A 22,960-nucleotide genomic window follows, 5' to 3' on the forward strand; every position below is an offset into this window, starting at 1 on the left:
TGGCTGGTTTCTTTTTGTAGAGATTTGTGCTTTTCAGCAAAACAATTGCAAAAAGGCCATAATTCATTTCTACCAAATGAGATTATTCCAGGTCTGTGTCTTATTTTCTTTTTTGATTTGCAGCTGAATATGATCTTCTTACTAGTGGTTTGGTCTTTGTAGGAAGTAGGAATTCTGTACTGAAACATTTTTGTTTCTGGCCACTTCCAGGAGAGTTGTTGCTTACAGCTTGTGTGATAGTCTGTGCTATCTCCCAGTTACTCTGCCATTTAGATTTCTTATAGCACTCGTCCACACGCCAGAATGCAACAATGCAAGGCCAGCAGCTTCTGCAAGCTATGAATACACTGTTGGTGACCTAAAGAAGAGTGGAGCTGAGCTCTGGCACTCACAGGCAGGGTAGAGACAGAAGCGGAATAGCTGGAGCCAGGCTGGGGGTGTTGCTGCCAGCACCTTTTAGTTGTAAGTTAGGAGGAAAGAAACTGGGGGGGGGGGGGCAGAGGGGGTGAACAATATTACAGTAAGAAAGAATCAAGCCCAAACCTGCTTTCCAACTTACTAACTATGAAAATGAGCTGGAGAGAAATATGACTAAAATAAAAACTGATAAGGGCATGTAGCCAATCTAGACGCTATATTTTCCTGGCTGGTAAAGTTCCTAATTACTGATGGAGATGTCAGGATTTACAGTTCCAACTCGTAGGCTCACCACAGGCAGTCCAACTACATCTGTTTGTTTAATGCAACATATAGGTGAGAATTACTATATATATCTCTACAAATAGGTATATGTATTAATGGGATTTTGCATTTGAATGTAGAGCAAACAACTCTAAAGAATTTCTAAAGATGGATAAACCAGGCGTTTGGTGGCTTCATGTGGCTTTGCTTTGAAAGTGTCATACAGCAGGTAGAGAGCTAGAAGAGCAGAATGAAGACCCAGTGTTAGAGAGGGATGAGATAAAGATTCGTATCACTTGTGGACAGGGAGGTTATAGTTCATCTGAACAAGAAAAGCACTGATTGTGTTCTCTGGTAGACTACTTAAGAAATACCTTCTGTTTTCCATTAGCAATGTAGCAGCAGGGAGGCAGAAGAATGCAGTCACTGATACATAAGCATTCCCATGGACACACTCTCCCAGTGCATGTGTTGCAATGTTCTGCTTTCAAACAAAAGCATATTCGCCACTGTTTCCTTTTATCCCTTGTAATAGGAAGAAGCAATAGACAAAATACAGTACAGCAAGGAATGTGTGTGCTTTCTTGTTCACGGTTATATAGATAACAAGTGCTAGAAAGCTTGAATGGATTAAAAATATGAGCAGATTGTTCTTACTTATTCTCAAGCTGCTATGTTCTTGTAGAGGAGGAATCAGCATAAAATCTAATGGATTCTGTGAAATCGAAACTTGCTTAATTACACCTGCAAAAGTTTGATCAGGAGGATGCTATTTAAATCCATAGTGTCACGTACAAGCTGCAAACAGTTGTTAAAACTATTTTCACTTGCTGCGGGAACACTTTTTTTTTTTCTTGATGGTATTCTAGTTGTCAATATCGTCAGTCTGACTACTCAGTTTCACACCCTTCTATAATTTAATTTATTATTCAAAATTTTAACCTGATAACTAACACAACTTACAGGAATGAAATTCTCAAATGAAGGAGATTTTAATATATTGAAGTGGAAGATTTTAGGTTCTCTGTAGATCTCACCCTACTTACGCCATCCTGTTTTGCTTCAGAACTAAGCTGCTGGGTTGCTGGGCTCCCAAGAAATCTTGAAGACAAAAGAAAACTTAGACAAATAAAAACAGCGTTTGAATTTGTATGTTCTGATCTCATCTTGCAATTAAGCCAGAAATTTCTCTCCTCTGCCTCAGCTAGGAAAGAGGCATATGGACTGTTACAGAAGAAAGAGATGCGATGTGTGCGCCGTGCAATTAGTTATATTTAGGGGTGAGGGTTTGGGCAAATGCTCTTGCCTTTGAAAGTAAGGGATTGATGAAACAGGTAAAACTCAAGCTGTGTGTAGACACGCCCTTCAGCTGTGCCGAGGTACCTCATTCCTGAACATTCATATTCCCCCACGGCCCAGTTACAAGCTTCTCACAGTCCCACCACTGTATTTCAGTTCTGATCTACAGTAGTCCCTGCTATTCCACACATGGCTCCCCGCAAGCTTTTGCTCCGCAGCCCATGTAAGCAAAAGTTGACGGTGCCATGAAAAAGCACTTCTGGATTTGTTATGTAGAAAAATATATTTTAACTACTTGCTCATTTTCAGTGCTTTAGGAATCCTACCGACCCACTGCAATTCTTTGCTTCACCTACATTACGGGGAAAAGATTTTATTTAAACAGAGGGAACTAATGACAAAAACTACTTTCCCTGTTTTGTGTTTTTGCTGTTCTTTTTTTCTGGTCTGATTTTTCCCAAGGCGAAGAGAGTGAACTCTGGAAATCATTAATCCATGGGATTTGTTCATGGTGTATAAAAATTTCAAAAAGAATTTGCTATATAAAACTGATTTCCTAATTGATTCTGTCAGAAATGAACTGAGTAAGACAGCACTGTCACAGTAGCCAGAATCTCTTTCAGCTCCTCACGCATGTTGTTTTGTTTTGGTTTATGAGGAGAAAATGATGAAGGTTAGATTTAAATCCATTTTTTTGTCTTTAAAACAAATCTAAAGAAAACTGAGCCAGTCCCTGAGCTTTTGTGTTGTGGTCTTCTGAAGAAACCAAGTATCTCTGTGCAGCAGTGAACTGAGCTGAACTGAACTGAGGTCAGGCTGTGTCTTTTTGAGAACTTTCTTCTGTTTCCATTTAAAATAATGAAGGGAAGACATCAGTGATAAATTGTTCTGAATTTGGGAAAGCTTTGCACTTTCTGAGCCAAATGCATGCCTCATAAAACTCCATTGCATTCAATGGTTACAAGATGATTGTAGTTGAACCCTTGCGTTTGTTGCCAAACAAACACAAATGGTCTGAGCAAGAATGCGTAATTCAATTTGCTATGCAAATACTTCCAGACTATATCATTCGGTATCTTAGTTTATTTCCATATCTCCCAATATAAGATATTTTGCTATATAGGCAAAATTTTCTTGTCTGGTAATATCTATAATAAAACCCAGATACAGGGAGGCATCTGAGGACCCCCTGTGATCCACTCCATCTTTTGTTAGATTTGTCAGGTCCTCCTTGGAATAATTTCTTTTTAACAAACATATGTACTTACCCAGACTTTGAGCTCATCTTCTCCTGTGTAATGCTAGTTTGGGAAGTAGGTTTCGTTGGGTAGCATAGTTGCATCTGTATGTAACAAAGTTTGAAAATAATTTCCCACATTCACATGAAAAACGTGATTGATAGGAGATAAAGGGCTACCTCCATTTAACTTGTTTTCCAAGCATATTTGTTATGTCCAGTCTGAAGTGTTGAGGGGGTCTTTGGTGGAGTTTTGGGGTTTTGGTTGAGTATTTTTCAGAATTCCTTATTTTTTTGTGCCTTTGCAGGATCTACAAAGAACACTCAAGGTCCATCGAGCAGGCTAGCAAGCTAGAGCATTTCTCAAATTAGTTAATTCCTTGGAAATATTGAGATTCATTCCGTCTACACTTCTTTCTAGCACTTTTAACACAAAAACAGTGAAATTTTGACCTCGTTGTTTACTTTGACCCCGAGATTACTTGTCAATTCTATTTTATTTTCTTCTTGATATAGCTGTTCTTCCACGGATTTTTCTCAAATATTTAAAGATCTATGGGTAAGTTGAGAAAAATCTACTGAATTATTTGATTGCAAAATGAAGACCACTTATCTGCATTACTCTGCCTTTTAGCGTTCTGTAGTGAGTATATACATGCAGCATATGTGCAAGCAGTGTAGGCAAGCTAGTAGGGGCATATGACAGCAGTCGTGCCAGTGCCAAATGTATTGGCATTGCTGTGTCAAGAACATGCTATTTTCTCCTTTTTTTTGCTTGCTCAAAGAAATCATAGCCATGTATCCATAAGAAAAAGATTACTGCTGTTGATCCATGATCAACATGCATGTTGATGCGTGACTGATGAGTCAGGCAAGTTGTGTAAGGAGATAACTTTTACAAGATCAGCTGATGTAGCTGGAAAAACAGACAAGCTTTTTGGGGTGCATATATGACTTTCTTCAAAATGGGAGCTGCAAATTTATTGCTAAGTAGAAATTTAGAAGGTATTCTCTGAAATTAACTAAGTAAAGTTAATTACTTGGTTCTGCAAAAATGGTTGCTTCCTTCAAAGAAGAAGGGAATGTTAGGAGGCAGAAAGGTGACCAGGTCATTAGCCCTTCTGCCTGGAGAACCCATAATTTAAAGCTGGTGGTTGTGGTGAACGAGTCCTATTACACATTGATTAAAACCATACTTTATTCCACAGACGTCTATGGATAGTCAATATTGCATTTGTCTCGGATCTGCACTTATACCACCCATTCACTGGTTTTCTTTTTCACATAACCACCTATGTGCTTTTGTGTATTTACATTTGACACTGCTCAGACAAGCATTTAGACACCACGGTCTCTGTATGAGAGGTGTATTCATCTTTCACAGTAAAAGTGACCAAACATTCAGATAGGTCTCTCCAACCACATTGTTACACGTACCTTTTCTTATCTATGCAGCGTATATATACACATATTTAAATGCAGACTCTTATCATAAAAAAACTTTTAAATACAGTTACTCATATTTCAGCTGACCATTATACAGCAACAGCAGGACTACCACTGAAGAAGCAGTATTAATTTCGTTCTAAAGTATTTTTTTGCCCCAATGACTTGCAAAACTACCATTAGATTCACATTTGTCATGCACAAAGAAAAAAAAAAATCTGTGAAATCTCAAAAAAACTGAACATGTTGTTTCCAAGTTGAATTTGTTCTGGAATATGTTCCCAAATGTCTTTATCAGTTGGGAGAGATGGTTTGGGTTTGTATCAGAGATTTGTCAGGCATTTCATGTTTCTACTGCAGCGTTGTAGTGATTGCCTTTTTTAGTGAAACACGTTGTCAAACTTAGCTGGCCATTTACAATATTCTGAACTTGAGGGCACATTAAGCAGACTTCATTCCATGCAGTGATGAGGATGACCTAAACCTATCAGGGCAATTAATGAAGATTGGCTGCTTTAGAAGGTATTCCAGGGTTTGGTCTGTTTATCCGTTGCTTTCCTAGAAAGCTCTACAGCTCTGGGCTGATCATGAGAACACGATGTGGTTTATGAATCTGGCACTGCCCTGCCATTCTACTTAGCAAATGTTCTTACACCCTCTTGAGATAAGGTAGTGGCAGCTCTGCTGTGTGGGAAGCACAGTGCCTCTTGCTAAGAGGCTAGTTCAAATTAGATATGGCAGGAACGCAGATATAAGGGCATTTCCGAGTTGACTGGCAGGTTTTAATGGATCCCAAGTGAGAGGAATGATTGCTCTGTGAACAGCTTTGGGAGGGCTGCTAGTTAAGAACTTTCACACGCCTCATTTGGCCTGTTTCCAGCTCGAGGTAAGGGGGGAAGGGTACAGGAGGAATGTGCTTCAAAAGGGGACTTGTCCCCAAGCAATCAAATTTGACTGTTGTATGAAAATCTTCCATCATTACTTGCTAGATAGCTCTGCTTTCTCTTTATCGGAGGGGGTTTCCATTCACAAAGAACAGCTGGGAAGGTTGGCAAGTCGGATTCTTCTCAGACTGAAATCTGGACATCTGATGGATATTCATTAGACTGCGGTATCTGAAAAAGAATACAAGGCAGCTACTATATTGATTGGACAGCTAGTTATTAGACGTTGACTACTTAATTTTCACATTTTTATAAAACAGTATTTTTTTAAGATGTGATATTCCATCACTCCACCCTCTGTGGGCAAACCGAATAGTAAGAAAGACATCAGTTAAATTAGAAGCATCACTTTTTTTCACCTGCACAGGCAGTACACTTTCAGATCATAATCTAGGTAACCCAAATTATAAGAAATTGGGATAAATAGTGCAAATTCAGCAAACAACCAAAGCTGATGGATATAATTGGCTAAATACAGTTGTGCTTGGTGATGGAAGTGAAATGTAACTGTGTTGATGCTACTAAAATATCCCTTCCTATTGCCCTGTATACAAGAGCGCAGAGTATTCTGCCCTGCTGCAGTTTTCAGTCTTGATACTTCAAACCATATTTTTATATGTGTACATATCTGTAAACAGATGTTGCCCCGAGGCTGCACGTAGCAGTAGGGTTTTTAATAAAGCATGTGAGCTCACTCTCTCTGCAGGTTTCTCGTCTGTCTCCTCTACCATGGCTGCTGTGTCGCTGTGGCTTTTCGTAGCTGCTGCCACCTTGATGTTCTGGTGTAGGCTGCTGAGTGCAGCTACGCTCTGCAGGACAAGGAGCCTGACATTAGTTAGCTGCTTAGCCATGGCTCTCAGATCCTCTCACTCTACATAAATTAATCCATGTAGAACAGTGTTAGAAGCAAAATAAGTGAGCCCTGACAACCTTATTAAAAGGGGTCGAAGCCAGAGTCTTTGTTGAAAGTAGTGCCAGCACCCTGTTCCTGTTGACTCAGGGATTATCTCACTCCTTATTCATTAGCAGGGTCAGAGGTGTCCTATTGAAAAGATATCCCCAGCCCGCTAACAAACAGCAGGTGCAGCCCCTGCCTGGGAACACGAAGACAAGTTGCCAGTATATCGTGGCAAGGCTTTCCAGCTCTCCTGGCTGGTGCACATCAGTGCCTGTAGCTTCAGCATCTCATTTTATGGTGCGGAGGTACAGAGCCCGATTCTTCCTTGATTTTTCACCAGCTGTAAACCTTAGAGTTGTGTATTACTGCAGTTTTGAATACATGCCCACAAACACCTAGAACAATATGAAACAGTATTCTTGTGGAAGGGCATATTGAGGGATTCCCAGTGTGTATTTATGCACTTGAGCTCTATACTTTTGTAAAACAAATGAAAAATGGCTCTTCAAATACTTTTAATGGGAACTGGATGACTCCAGTTTGGATTGCAATGAGGAACAAGGATTAGATTCAGATTGGGTTAAAGTGTAATGAAATAAAATAGTGCTTACTGAAGTCCTTTGATTTTAGTTTTTTTAGTCTATTGTGTAGAATTTGGCTTACATAATAAATTAAAGTCATTGCCTTTTCAAAACTATAGAAAACTATATCTTAAATTTCTGGTTAAGATATGTCTCTATCCAGTTTCTACAGTAGAGATATGTTCATCTTAGAAACAAACATCTTGGCATCATTTAAAACTATTCTGTTTAGAACATGTGATTGCATACTTAAGTGACATTGAAATGTTTGTTGGCAAAACAAGTTAAAATCTACATTGCTATTGCCTTAGTTGTGGACAGACACCTTTTATCAGAAAAATTAATTTTCCTTAAAGCAGGGAGTTGAAATAGTTGACTGAAGCACTGCTGGATAATCAGTACAGTTAATGCATTCAATTTAATACTGTTTCTTTTTTCACCCATATCATCATTATTTCCTATATTAATCAGACAGCTATCATCACCACATCCCCTTCCCCTAGTGTGCTTGGTTTCTTTCTGCTTCAGCTGGATGGTTGCTGGATTATGGGATAGGAGTACCGGGGCGGAGGGAGGGTGTTCAGGTTTCTGCCAGTATGAAGCTGAACAAGGTTGTAACGTAGAGGTTGATCTTTGCCTTCACCACTGTTTGGATCTCAGGCTGTTCCTCACTGTCTCTGTTCTCTTATTTCAGATAATTCAGCCCCTCTTAGAACTTGATCAGAATCGCAGCAAGTTGAAGTTGTACATTGGACATCTGACAGCTCTCTGCCATGACCGTGACCCCCTGATTCTGCGTGGACTCACCCCACCTGCTTCCTACCACCTGGATGATGACCGGGCAGCTTGGGAGAAAGAGCTGCAGAAGATGACCCAGGAGCAGGTGAGTTTGTAGTCTGAAGCTCTGAACAAGGGCCAGAACTGTTGATGTAGGTCTTACTGATGTGCCACACCAAAATGTTGGGAAACCATTCTGTAAGTGGTGAAAACAGGTAGCAAAGATCCACTCTTCATCTGACAGGAGGAGTCAATAATTTTTGGAATCATTGCCATTTAATATTTATTATGGAATTTTATGTGCTCTTTTATCAGTATTTGAGGCCATGCATCTACACACTGCAAGATACCACTTTTGCCATGTTTTACCCATTAACAAATTTTAGCTGCCCTTTATAACTTAATGTAGTCATAGGGATCTTAAATCTTTTTTTAATGACACTACTCATTTATATTTTAATTGGCACATTTTTATGAGTCACTTTATGTAAATGTATACAATGTCCTTACCTTCTGTTACAGTATGTTCTGCCAATAATTTTTTTCTGCTTACCACCTTACCTAAAAATACCTAAATTGAGATTTGGACCCAGTGCGCTAGATGCAATACACCCATGCTTATGCACAAACACACAGAGTGATTTCAGAAGTCCAACAGTATATTTTCAGGAGTTTTGGAATACAGAATTGAAAGGGTTTAATAACAGCTTGCCTGATGAAGTCTCTACAGAGACTGTCAATCTAGCTATAATTCAACTACTGAAATAATCTTCCTTTCTCCCAGCTCTGGTGATGTCTTGCCTTCCTTAATCCCTTCACTGGCAGTTTTTATCTCTTGTTTTCGTACTATAATTCATCATTCCCTACAGCCCTTTTTTCTCATTCCTTCCTATTTTTCTTTTCAACTTTTTAATTTTACTCCTATATTACAGAATGCTTTTTTTGTTTTAGTTAAACTAATATAAGGAACTTGTACCAGAAATAAATGTGACTCGTTTTATCTTTTTGACCCTGACTTTGGATTATAATGCCAATTCTTTCACTAAATTATTCACTTTCATATGGCTATACCAAACTCTATCCAGTATGCACACAAACTAGTGTAAGGCCTATATAGTTAAAAGTGGATTTGCGGGTCAGTGAACACTATCTTGAACCTATCGTGAACACTTCAGCTCTGGTTTTCTTCTTTTGTGATGTTTAAGCTCATTTCCTTGCTCTTTCAACTCAAGGCTGAATTTTGATCCAAAAATTAGAGAGAGCAGCTGAGCAGCTGAATTACAGGAAGCCAACAGAAGCATGTCTAACAATTCGGAAAGAAGAGCAGGCCTCTGGAGATAAATATGCCTGTAACAGGGCCTAGACAGTGCAGGACAGTTGATCTCTGTCTTTGTATCTGTTCATACATTTATTTGATTCAGCGTGTGCCGTGTGCCTCACTCAATATCTACGTTTGCCTCTATAGGTCTGACACATTCCTTTTCCCTGCAGAGCCTGCTAGCCCCTACGCACCCAGAGTCAGCGTTTTATTTACCTCTTGGGTTCTGTAATCGCTGATACAAGATTAAAAGTTTTTCAGTATAATACATGCCATCCTCATATATTAAAGAGGTACAGCTCCTACGTTATAGATCAAAACACGAGGCATACCGTTTCGAACCACCTTGTCTGTCAGATTGGGATGAAGCATTGGATGACAAAACCCGTGGCACGTATGGGAGGCATCTCTGAAAACAAAAGTAAAGGCTGGATGCGGGCAAAGTTTGGATATCCCTGAAATAAATTGACGAGTCTGTTATAGCTGTGATGGTCTTTGAATATAATCAGGATCTGTGGGGATAGGTGATATGTTCTATTTGATCAAGAGAATGTAGTTAAAGAAAATAGAAGAGGCTTTCTTTGGCAAGTTCTTCTGAACAGACAGCCCAAAACAGCATCTGCTCTTTCCAGTTCTGTGTACTGGTCTAATAAAAGATAATATTTCTCATTCAAACTTTGCTAGTCCATTAGCAACATTTATGGGTTACACAGTAAAGAAAGCATTTAAGTATAAATTGTGAGAAAAATTGTCCTGGAGAAGAGAAAAAATGTATTTTTCTATCCTCTCCCATTATTGTCTTAAATCTGCATTGCTATCGCCACAGTTGTTTAAAGTTACTACTCCATTTGTGATTCCCATGAGTAACTAACATCTGCTAAAATGTAGCAGTTTCTTCTGCTTTCCCATACTCATTTAGATTGTATTTAACAAGCTTCAGTTGAAAAATACAAACTAATGATATATTTCAATTTACAAAGCACATTTTTCATTTAAGTCGTGGACCTTTTCTGTTTCTAACTGCAGAATTTCCTTTGTTTAAAGTATTCCCATGGGGGGTGGGAATCAGTTCTCCAGATTCGCAGAAGCCCATCACAGAATACCCATTTTGCATCTTTGGAATTTTAATGAGTTTTGTAAATTACTTCAAATCTAGTGCATTAAATTCAGTCCTGTCCCTTCTAATATGATCTTCTGTAGATAATGCTTTGCAAGCCTCAGTGGGAAAAAATTAATCCTCTTGAATGTTAAGAAGTGCTAACATGATTAGGGAGGTTACATTTAACTGAACACCAATAATATTTAAGAATGCTGCCAATGTATCCACTTCTCACCAATGAGATTATTTAGTTTGCTTTGGGGTTTTTTTTATAAATAGTTGAGAATTCATTTTCATACTGCTGCTTTTGGAGCTGTGATTTCCCACTGCAGCAACTATTATTGGCGGAGGTTGGTCCTGCTGTGTTTCATCATAGCCAATATACCCTGTAGATCTCTCATACCTGCTGGGGAGGCTCAGATACAAATAGTAGGAGTTTTCTGTGGCTTCTTCTGGTAGGTAAAACCAGTATATGAAGTAGATGTAAGCTTTTCACTCTTCCAGCACATCCACAGTGACCCACAGAAACTAATGTACAAGTCGTTGTTGGAAAAGCGTCTGCCAGCATCAACACCATGGTTCTAACGGGAATTTGTTGCCACATAAATAATTTTGTGGACTCTCAAAGTTTGATTGATAATTGGAACCTCTCATGTATTACAGTTTCTTTATGCTACCATTAAGTTCAGCTATATTCCTTAATGACTTCAATTGATTTTAATTGAAATATGGGACCAAGATGCTAGATCATTCCTTTCTGGCATTTTATCAAAGACGTTTTGTAAAGCTGGCTTACTGTAGTAAAATTTTGGTCCATTTATAATAAAGGCCTAAAGCCAGTATTTTATGAGTATGTGGTATCTCAAAACCTAATCTAAACTAGTATACTAGACTAAGTTGTGGACAATAAAGAATCTACGGTGCTTGGAACCATGTCATTAAGTTATTTGTGTGGTGGAAGATATTCCTTTGAGTCAGTTCTGACCCAATGTCCCCAAAGAAGTTAACCAGCACTGTTTCTGGAACTGTCCTCCTTCGACCCATTCATGTCCTGTTCAACTTTTCTTATTAAAAAATTGAAGTTACCAGAAGGAAGGAAAAATGTTCCAAGTCTCGACACTGAGAAATAAGAATTCCACTCATTCATTATAAATAATTGCATTATCCTAGCAATTTCTATTAAATACAATATTTTCTTTTACTTTGTCCTAAACGTATCATTATGTTAATATTCTTGGGCTCTGCAGAACTACTGCTACGTTTCACGTTTCAGATGGTTGCCTTTCAGTGAGGGATTTTATTCCTATATGCAAGGAAATGACATTAAGAACATAATGATATGGTCCACATTTTTATTTATAGTTCAGTTTTTGGTTTTTCTCTTATCTTTACAAAAGGAAAGAATGGAGTAGAAACAGGAACTTGCTGAAAATCACCATTTAAATATGTTGCTAGTGGCGTGCTGCACTGTGGTTGGAAGGCAGCACGGCGAAAAAGTAAAAAGAGACAACCAAAGAGAGCAACCAGATATTAGTAGTAGGCAACAGTGTTTGTTCCGTTAATAGCTTAAGCAGTATTATAAATGTTTCTTGTCATTTCAAATCCAGCTCTGAAATGTGCGGAACCTCATATTATGGAGAGCTTCTTATTTTCAATAGGTCCTACAGTCATTCTGAAAAAATATTTCTTCCAACAGAAGAGGACCTATCCAATTACAATAATTTTCTTAACCCTAGGAGGAGGAGGAGGAGGCATTTTGCTCCCTGCCATCAGTGGCTCTTTCCAGCCATGTCCAACACATTCTGGCTTCGTCCAGGCTGCTGGGGGTCCTGCCTATTTCTGCTGGTCCCCAGGCACCATTTTTTTTCCCCGCACAATCAACCTGTTCCTCTTTCCCCAGAGGTGTTTCTGGCAGCATTTGCGTTGTAACCTGGGCATCAAGGGCAGCCTGTAGGACCTGGGCAGATGTATTTCCATGAGATACCCTCTCAGAGGACACCTGCTATGGAGCTTGTCTCGCCCCACTACTAACATGGTGTTGCACCCATGACTGCTTTGGCTGTGAGTTACAGAGGCGCTTTTGAAAAATCTTTACGGTCGTAGAAGAGCCTTTGTAGTGAAGAAAGGTTGTCTTCCCTCTCCTTGTGTACCAGCTTCAGCCAAAGCACAGACCATCTAAGGATTCCTACTTACTAATCCTCTCCTGAGAAATCAGGAATGTCTTTTCTGCTCAGCTGCTCGAAGCAGGGGAAGGAAAAATGTGATAATGTCGCTTCACTGTATCAGTCACAACCTGCTGTATCAGTTAAATAGTTATGGCTTGGTTCCAAGGAACATAATTTACATTGCACATAATTCACATTTCACTCTCGGCAAAGTTAATGTTAAGCTTTTTGTATGAAGGGACACCAGACCGCATGTATGTAGCTTTCAAATTCCATTTTAAAATTGCATATATGCTTGCTGAATTTTGAAAGTATTAAACACACGTTTTGATTTGTTATACAAACAATATTGTAAGTGGGGTTGACTTTACTCTCTAAACTACAAATAGCTATTTTATAAACATCCTGTGTACTTCTTTGTTCAGATTCCACTTGCGTTCTTACTTCTGTATCATCTATGAGAAATTACTCAACTTATTTAGTTTCTATAAAGAAATTACTCTGCCACGTTTTGCATTTAGTCATTCTAAATTGCTCTATTACTTCAGAGTTTACCCTGTCTTTCTTCTCTGACTGCTCTTCCATTAGCTTGTTATCTTCCCCACCTGATGTATGTCATTTATTTTTAATTTGTAATCTTATGGGAATGCATAATGTGTTTTAAAGTTAAACAGCCCACTTCTGGTCTCTGTTAGAAATTAGAAGTAATAATTGCAACAATTTATATCCTCCTTCGTGTGCAAATGTATTTCCTGAGTCTAGTTGAGAAAGTAATGGATATAGGAACTCTCTAAAATTATGACATTTTGTAGCATTTTAAACTTTTATATTAAATCAATGTTTTGGGTGAGGATGAGAACTTGGGATCAGTGTCATAGTTCTTAAATACTGGTTGAAGTCGCAAACATTATCCGGAAGTTGACCGTATCCATAATGCCATAACATTATCCATTTTTATTTGTGCATGGAATTGCTAATTTTAATCAAAATATATACTATCAATCAGTAACATTAACTATTCATAACTTGAAAAGAGATATAAAGGGAAAAACATTGCTTTCAGGACATGGTCAAGTGTTTCGTGTGTGGGTGTGATGTGTCTAAAATTTACTTTGGACTCATTTCAAGCAGTTCCTACAAGCAGATGATGTACCAACCTGAGCTATTACCTTCTTTTTTCGAGGGCAGCTCACCTCTCCGTATGTTTTGCTATTAGTAACAAGTTGTGTTACTCTGTGCCTTGCTCGGACGCTGTGGTCCTTGTGGAAGCTTTTTGCAGCATCTCCTGGTATGAGTTACTGCTGCGGGTTCTGCTTGGCGGTGCAGGGGTTGCTGGGACGGCCCCCGTGGGCATCCTTCCTGGATAAAAGGAACCACATACAGGAGCAGCTGGGTCCTTTGTTGGCTTGTCGGGCTCACTGGGTCGTATGAACCAAAATATTCCACGGACCTTCCTCTCTTGGAATATGCGTCAGATATTTCAGAGCTAACAGGATTCTCCATCACTTTGTAATAGACAAAATTATCTTCCTCTTAAAGAGAAATAAGTAACGTGGAAAGAGTAGAAAGGGCTCCAGCTCTGATCCTGAAATAACTGGGTGCATATAACTTAATTTCATTCAGGTACTTCCTGCTTTGTCCTTTCTCCTGTGTTTTGTGCTGTGTGGGTACAAAACCATAACTGCCCACCAACCCTCTGTCCTAACAGTTAAAAAGTTTTTCCAAAACTCATCAGCTAGGACGTGTAAGAGAGGTATTTGAGATTTGCCTTGTAGACAGGTGAGTTTTCCCTGTGTTTATGACTATCAGGAACGGCCTTGACTAAACAGGCAGAGTCCCGGTGGGGACGCTGAGGCCTAATTCGTCAGCAGAGAAAGAAAGGGGCAAGGTACAAGCCCAGCATGAAGGGTGCATCACAGAGTAGTTCTGGCAGTGTCTAGCAGTCCGGCTTCAAGAGGGTAAACTGACGCCTGAGGTAATGCATTGCAACTGAAACTAGGAGAAATAGCCACCTAACTCTCTTTCACAGTCCCTTTATTGTGCAGAATTGTGAGCTGTTGGGGATTCGGGTTGCGGGGTTTGCCTGCATTATGCGTGCTTAGGTCAGCGGGGCCTGGCCCTAGCAGATAGCCCTGTGGTACAGGCAATAATTACTATTTGTTCTCCTTAGCCACAGAATAACAACTTTCTGTACACTATAGCAGCGTTAATTTTCAGCGTATGACGTACACCAGAACTTACATGAACAGAAAATTGTCCTCTGACTGCGAAATGATTGCTGCTGTTGCTGGAGCATGGACATCTTACCTGCAAGTGCAGGATTTGCAGGAAAACTGCTCCAGTCAAATGGAAAATATAACTTACAGGCATTTATTTTAAGCCTTCTTCCCATTTATAGAATTTTGAAATTCATTCATTACCAAGCAAATAGTAATATTTCTGCTATTCACAAAGCTTAGAGGTGCTCAGGAATGCAGGATAAATCCCATGTGCAAAGTTATTTCAAATATATGGTACAAGAGTGCTCAACAAATTTTTTCACATTTTTTTGTCAAAATTGGTTGTAAAATCTATTCAAATGTATTTAAATATATTTAAAACATATTTTTAAAGTTTACATTATTTTAAAAGACAAGACAGAATGTTTAATTTGAAATCTTACTTTAATTTTTAAATGCATGTGTTTTAAATATTTTGAAAAAACTAACATAAAAACAAAATTTCCAGATAGAGCAAAAATATTTAAGGGTCTACATATTTTTTTTTTTTTTTTTTATTTTTTTTTTTTTTTTTACATTTGGCAGACTGGGATTTCCATATTCCTAACCCAGCCTTTTGGCCCTTTTTTAGGTCTACAGTTGAGAAATAAAGGTTTGTATATAATTGGCTCTCACTACTTCAAACATACATATTTACACTGATTGGTCTGGGAAGATGCAAAAGCTCTTGACCATTTGCCTGAGATACAGTGTAGTTTAACTTATTTTGAGACAAAACAAACGTTAAGATTAAATCAGTTGAATTTCTTTTTGATGCTTATTTCTGTTACTTTAAGCTCTAAACCTATTTTTCAGACTAACCATAGCCTGATCCAGAAACACCTAAACTTTGGAGAAACATAATTCCAGATCCCAGTATTGTAGCCTTATAGAAGTCCTGCAGTTAACCTTCTTTTTGTGCTGCTCTACAAGCACCTCATGTTCTGTATTCAGTTGTACTGTCCATAGCCTGAGATGAGATACTACTTTATTTTTGTTTGCCTTTTTTCATCAGTGTTTTGTGGAATTGTTAACAAGAAGAAAATAACACTTTGGGGAGTAAGCCTCCTTCATATAAATAAATTTTAAAGGATCTTAGCTTAATGTTGCCTTGTTTACCTTACGGAATAAGCAAAGGCCACAAAGGTTCTGCAGAGCAGCACCACAATTCACCTAGTGTGCATATAAAACCATAGCATCCTATTTCTTAACTATGAAGTTATCTTCCCTCTGAATGTCAATTAACCTTTAAGTAAGTTCTGGAATATCTTGGACCAGAGAAGCACAATGCAAGCTAAATTCATGGTGAATTGTTTGGGATTTTTTTCACTGATGGAGTTTAACTATAAATGGAAAAGTATTCCTGTCATGACTTGCTCTAAACCCAGGAAGGAAGGCAGCAGTGGTGAAAAGTGTCTGAATCTATTGCAGATTATCTGCAAGCTTCCATTCCCCTGAGATGCTGAAGGTCCTTTCTGTTCTTCTATCCAAAGATAAAGTATAAATACTATGAAGCACTTCTGGGGTCCTTGCTATCCTTTTCTTTGTGAGCTGTCTATTTTTACTTGTCATCAACTAGGCAAACATATCTGGCCTTGCCTTCTCTTTTTTGGTTATTTCTGTCAGGCGAGTGTATGAATCTCCTCATATCCTCAGCTGAAAATGACAGCAAAAAAGGACTGTTAACACTCCTTTATTTTCATAGAAAAATGGCACGGGGAAGGTAACACCATTTCCGTTCGCTTTCACAAGAAGAAAATCTAGGAAACCAGGAGCAGAATTGATAGCAATACTTTTAGAGAAACTTCCTTAAAATTTGGACTGCCAAACATCTAGGTGAATCAAGTTACACCATGGAGGACTGGATGTTCCCCATTAAGGAGCTTGTCTGAATGAGGAGTGACGTATGCTGCTCACAGCTGTTTCTGAAAGGAATGACGTAAACGGAGATGACATACATGATATAGAAATGCTGCAACCAGCCACATAGTCAATTAAGATGTTTTTGTTTAAGTAGAAATCACATTATTAAACCTAGATGTTCTGAAGCTAGCAAACTCAACACAAGGCTATCATTGCTACTTTTTTCAAAGGCGTTTCATCACAGACATCTGCCAGCCAGCTGTGTAGACTTTCTGTCTGCGCTAATTTGCAAAGTATTATTGCTGGCCTTCAGCATTCAGAGCCGTCTCCTTTTGGGCTCTTGATGGTCAAAAACTTATTTCTTGGAAATATTTTCTTCACCTGATTAAGTTGGTAACTTTTGTTTGATTGCATTTTATTTATTTTAGCTTTGGCATGGGATTATTTTGTTGGGTTTACCTTGATTTTATAAGGAATCTTATAAATACATAAATGCTGACTAGTACAGCAAGAAACTGAGACATCACTGACTTTGCAGTACTGCCCCACTGAAGACAACATCCTGCAGGATTCTCCCTTGTCCACCAATCTCCTTTCAGTTTTGAAGGCTAATCTCTTTGAGCTTGCTTTTATATTTGATTATTTAACTGCTTTGCCCTTTCCTGGAGCTTCACCTGGAGGATTTGGCTGAAACGCCCGGAGGAGGGATGCTGGCTGGGCAGGTGGTGGTGCTGGACCCGCAGGGAGCCGGCCCCTGCTTTCCCTGCTAACACTGCCCTCTCCTGGTTCTCCTCCTGCGGACCGAGAGCCGAGGCCCCTTGCAGGAGCCGGATAAAGAAAAGGAGAATTACATCGTTGGCTTCTTCTCCTGTTACTTATTGTCTCTCCCGACCTCCACGACCTCCCACTCTTCTGATGAATGGCACCGTGACATCTTTGCGCTGGCCCGAGAAGCCAAGGAAGCCCTGCCTCAGAGCTCAACGTTCAAACCAGTCCCGTGAATTTACCAGCGGTTTGGAGGTTTGCAGGCTGCTGTAACTGGGGCTGCCTGAATCGCTGGGGTTTCACTAGGCTGAGCAACCTGAGACTCAGAGGCAGTCCCTGAAACCCAGTCTCCCGGCTTTTAATATCCAGCACTGCTCCTAGCTGGCTGTGCTGACTCTTTCAATCCTGCTTGCTGACTGGACCTCTCCTAGGCTTATCCATCCATTGCAAGTTTCCGACTAATAACTCTGCCAGGCTGTTGGAACCAGGATAATCGCCTATCCACAGTGTGCCATTTCTGATCCATTATGGGTTACTGTTGAATTCCCTCCCTCTTCCTCTTCTCCCCTGAGAGCCCTTGCAGAGCCCGGAGTGCTCCCTCCCTCTCGTTTTCCCCACTTCCCCGGCTCATGTCACTCCGCAGAGCAGGATCAGGTTGCTTTTGCATTGTGATTCTTGGCATGAGCCTCTCTCGGATTCGTATAGCTGTTCTGTGAGTACGGCAGCCAGTAGGAACAAAGCACATAAGAACATATTAAACTAACATTCAGCACGCAAAGCCCAAATAATTTACTATATGCTACCCTGCCTAGTAAAGGGAATAGTGTAGCAGGCTTACCCTTTTAATTTCCTTTCTCTCACTTTTGTCTATAGAAGTCTATACCATAACTTCCTTAAAAAGCATCTGTGTTTATTCTATAGTCGTTCTTAGGCTGTTTGGTTTTATGCAGTATTTCTTGCAGTAACAATCTCCTGTGCTTTGTTTGATACCATCACTAAACAGAGATGTACTGTTGTATCAGATTAGAATTTTAATTGTAGAAATATAACCTTTCCCAATGCATTGTGCTTTTATGGTGGTAAAATGATCCCTGTTGTCCTGCTGTCTGACAGTTCTCTCTTTTTAAAACCTACAATGAACAGTGTTACAGAAGTACAAAATATAGATCAAGAAATGTGCATACTAATGACCAGTTATCCCTTCATGGATGAAAAATTTCAATTTGACATCTTTTCCATGTCACATATGAACACAGTAGAGTTCCAATAAAAATACTAATAACTTAGGAATAAGAAATGTTACGGGACTGCCAGATAATATTAGAAAAAAAAAAAATTAAAAGAAGGTCCAAAAACAGATAAGCTAGTTGCTACAGCTGCTCAAAATGAAAAAGAAATTTGGATGCAGAGGCTTGCAATAAACTTAAGAATACATCTAAGTGTATGTACCTGCTACAAATATGCTTGTCTTATATTAATATGGAATATATTTTATTAGAAGGAATCACATCACTGAAAAAGCAGAAAAGTTTTTTGGATATATAGTATGTGAAAGAGCTATATGCTTGAAAGCTTATCCAATCTATCTATGTCATCTGGTCTAATAAGAGATGCTGCTTCTCCTTGTTCTGTTAGATCCTTAGACCATCGTGAGTACAGTAATCCCTAAAATGCTTGCACAAATTACAGCCTTACTTGGGATTCTGCACAGTTCACAGGCTAGCATGGACTTTATCAATTGCTGGTCAGATAAACAGATTACTGAAGGCAGATGTTTTCTGCTCTTCATTAAGACTCTGTGGGCCCCTAATTCTGGCAATGGCATTAGACTCGGAGCTAAAAATTATGTTCACGTATATTCCAAGATGTTGTGTGGCATGGTTTGTAACACCGCTTGTTGGAAAAACAGTTTATCGACTGTAGACAGAGTGAATAAGATAAAGTTTTGAAGTTCCAGGTCATTCTGAGCCAATTTCAATCTGAACAAAGAATGATCCAACAGGAAATGCAGTGTTAGTAAACAAAAACCCGTGTATGCTCCACCACAATTGTGTATAGTCATCTTATGACTGAGTTAGGAAGCACAGTCTCTGAAAATGATAAATTCCGCAGAAAAAATAGAATTCTGGTTAACTCAGAGTGTATTAGGTGTAATTATGTATAATCATTTCTATTGATTTCTTATAGGAAGTAATTCTGAAGTAATGTCCTATGAAACATCCCATTATTCATGAATAAAAGTCAAACTATTTAAAATAATGTACTAGCAAAATGCTGCATTGGTTCTGAAACACAGTTGCTTTCAGAAAAACATCCTACAGAGGAAGCTTTTCTAATATTTATTGTAAAACAATTTATTCAGGAATAGTTAAGCCAGTTAGTTTTCCCATGTTGACGTGGCCTTAACTGGGAAGGTCACAAGCCTGGTCTTGTAGTGAAAAAGTGAAATAAAGAGGGGGGAGAGCATCCAGCTTCTGGCGAGGGAGTCACCACGGGAAGACGCCAATCCTGGAAGTGCCCAACATGTTATGCCTCTGCTAGCTCCCTTTCTAAAAGTGGTGTTTTAGCTTAGAGCTGAGCCTGCTGGGCAGGTCTCGTTATACAGTGAACACGTTTAATAGCGGAGAATGACCATGCCTCTGTGTTTTTCTTGCAGCTTCATGACGAGTTAGAAAAGGGCGAGAAGGAAAGCGCAGAGCTGCAGGAGTTTGCCAATGCCATCTTACAGCAGATAGCGGATCACTGCCCTGACATCCTGGAGCAAGTTGTCAATGCACTTGAGGAGTCGTCATGACCTCAGCCACTAGCCCCACCGGAGCAGCACACCAGTGGCCAAGCCCAGTCAATCCAAGGAGCCATGAGAGTGGATAGGAATGTGAAAGACAGAAAATGGAATAGAAACTTCCGGTGCACCTTTTACAAAGAAAACAAAAGAAAAAAAACCCTCTAAAAACTAAATGCTCTCTAGGTTCTTCCAGTCTATGATTAATCAGTCACGTTTGCATTCATCTTCTCACTGCCTTTCTACTTTAGAATCCGATTCCTCATTGACTTTGTCGGTGGTGACTTTTGGATACAGCTAACCAGAGCTCTTCCAAGTCTACTGAGCAAAGAAGAGGGGATCCACTGAATACAAGCAGCTGTAGTTCTCCATGAGGTTGCAGAAGGGTGCCCTTGCCTTTATTCATTTATTGATTCTGTTTTCTTTCTTTTTTTTTCCATAAAAGCTGAAAGCCTGAATTTCATAGTGCTAAAACCAAACCTGAGCGTTCTCTGATTATGGCTCGTGACTAGCCAGCATCAGCTAGCTAGCTCAGGTCTCACTGCCTGTCTCAATATCTCTTATGTTCTTAAATAACAGAGAGAGGAAAGGAAAGTTTCCCATTTTGTTTCTGTTAGTCGCTTCGTCTATCAGCTGGGAAACAAAGTAGGCATACTGGTACTTTCTGTTTACTTAACTTTGATTTTTATTGTTCACTGATCTGACTCTGAAGTGCTGAGTAGGGCATTTTTTCAGGTAACTGTTTTCATCTGTTGCTTTCTTGGGGTTTTTAGCTGAGGTTTCTCATCATAGGTCTGTGTCTCCTAAGTTCTTATTTTATAGAGAGCTCTCTCCCTTCAAGCAGGTGTGGTCAACAGGTCAGCTCCCAGCTTTAACTTGTATAGTTTGTCCATTGCCAATTTTTCAGGCCATAGCTTTGTGAACGCTAGCTGCCATCAGAAGAGTCTTAGGTGTTTTGTAAATGAGAAAATGGCATCATTTAGCTTAAAAGTATAATTTCAAAGCTAAGTTAGGTAAATCGGTAACATAGTTCTTACTATAATTATAATTTAATTTATTTTGGTTTAGCTTAGGTTGACAAGGAATGAGTTTGAGTTCAGAGCAATAACCCAGTCTTATAAAGAGGAGCATCTCTGCTGGAGTTGGCACCCAGCTGAGTAAATAGGTATAAAATCACAGCTTTAGTTAAACCAGTGCAATTCTTATATGTATATGAGAGGCCTTAGTCTTGTTCCCATCCATCTTTGACACTCGGTAAAGCCCCTGCTGATAGGTAATATAACCTGAAATAGCAGGTCGGTTTGTCATTGTGGTAGCAAGTCAGAATCCTATTTTATGAGTAGGACTTGGGTGTTCGTTCTTGGACTATGCATTAATGGGGAGACACGTTTTTTCCTGGCTACCAGTGGTTATGTGTGTCTGGGGGCATCTGCAGGACAGAACCCTTTAACACGTCCCCATGTGCTCCTTAAAGGAGTTGTTCCCCTTTAGCTTTCTCATATTACTTAAGAGAATGAGGGGAGGGGGAAAGGAGACCAAATATCAACATAGCAGTGGAAGAAATCTTGGTTTTCAAGTCACTAGCTAATTATGAATCCTCTCAGTAAACCTCCCATTCAGAGCCTGCAGTTTAATTCCATATGACTTACTATATTTTGAGCTTAATCACTAAACTGTTACGCTAAGGAAAATGTTCCAAGCCCTTTCAGGAAAACTGCATTTCTTATGTCTTTCAAATCCACAGCACAGCTCCCCTGTAGGTCTTTCACACCTTATTTTTATCTTTAGAAGTGACCGATTGCTTCGAATAGAAAGGAGATCAGCAAAAGTTTGAGTGAGGGAAGATGTACCCTGTCTTTTTTCAAACAAGCACTGAAAATTGGGCAAATCTGAAACCTTATATACCTGTAGACTCTGTTGAAAACTAACTGATTTAAAATAAATCACATCCTAATTCATTCTACTGTAATGATTCAGCAGAAGGAACTGGATCCATAACCATGGTGTCCGCTAGGAAGAAGTATGTAAGACTCCAAAGAAGAGGTGATTCACACCTTTCCCATGTTTTGAACTGCCAGTGCTTTGCAAATCAGGAAACGTAGCTTTAGTTCTTGCTGTAGTAGCAGCCTGTGTCTGAAGCTTTTGTTGTCATGGATGAGGAGAGTAATGGGAACCTGAGTGTGTGCAAGGGGGGAACACCGGAAGGCATGTAGACAGTGACTGTACATACCACTGAGCCGTGCCTCATCCCAGAACCACCCCTTTGGTCCCATTATTTGAGTCAGCATGTTTCGATAGGAGCTGTTGTTTTGAAATCTTTCCTCTTGCTTTTTCTTCATCACCCCTAATTACACACTCAAGGAATTTAATGCCGCCTGTAAAAGCATCAGAGCCATCAGCCTAACATCATCGCACCACCACCACCACTCCTGACTATCTCATTAACTTATATGGTCAAATCTCCAGCTGCCCTGGTTCCCTGCTGTAAAACAATCCCTCCTCTGTGAGAAGCTGTGGAATTTCCCTTATCGATGGTTCAAATGACTCCTGCTTGTAAACCTCTTACTGAGATGTTCCTTGATAGTGTTTCTGCTGCAGGCAGGGGGAGGGGATGGGAACGAGGGGTGGCCACTTCAGGCTGTTATTTCAATTCCCTTGGTTTACTGCATTGCCCCTTCATTGCAGGAAAGCTGCGAGTTTCAGTCCTGGTTCTTCTGCATCTTTAACTCAGCTGCCAGCCTGTGGCTGCGTTTCTAGAGTTTAAAGTGCCCCAGCCAAAGGCACGGCGCTGTCATGACAGCGCGTACAGGATCCATGCGTCGGCAGCCAGGTGAATCTCACTGTTTA

General features: G+C 39.6%; 1 protein-coding gene across 10 annotated transcripts in view; it reads left to right on the forward strand.

Annotated features, from left to right (window-relative positions):
- The window catches only part of ERC1 (ELKS/RAB6-interacting/CAST family member 1), a 309,608-nt gene extending 287,537 nt beyond the window's left edge, over positions 1-22,071 (forward strand). For 6 of the 10 annotated variants that reach the window (XM_076341250.1, XM_076341288.1, XM_076341261.1 and 3 more), the window contains 2 exons: positions 7,781-7,969; positions 19,988-22,071. In XM_076341250.1, the coding sequence (XP_076197365.1) occupies positions 7,781-7,969; positions 19,988-20,125 (327 nt within the window). In that variant the 3' untranslated portion in view covers positions 20,126-22,071. Of the gene's footprint in view, positions 1-7,780; positions 7,970-19,987 lie in introns of those variants that run through there. The other 4 variants (XM_076341306.1, XM_076341322.1, XM_076341313.1 and 1 more) reach the window with 1 other exon arrangement.
- The last annotated feature ends 889 nt before the right edge of the window (positions 22,072-22,960 follow it).

Source organism: Aptenodytes patagonicus, chromosome 1, assembly GCF_965638725.1.
Source record: "Aptenodytes patagonicus chromosome 1, bAptPat1.pri.cur, whole genome shotgun sequence".
In the NCBI taxonomy this organism is placed as follows: domain Eukaryota; kingdom Metazoa; phylum Chordata; class Aves; order Sphenisciformes; family Spheniscidae; genus Aptenodytes; species Aptenodytes patagonicus.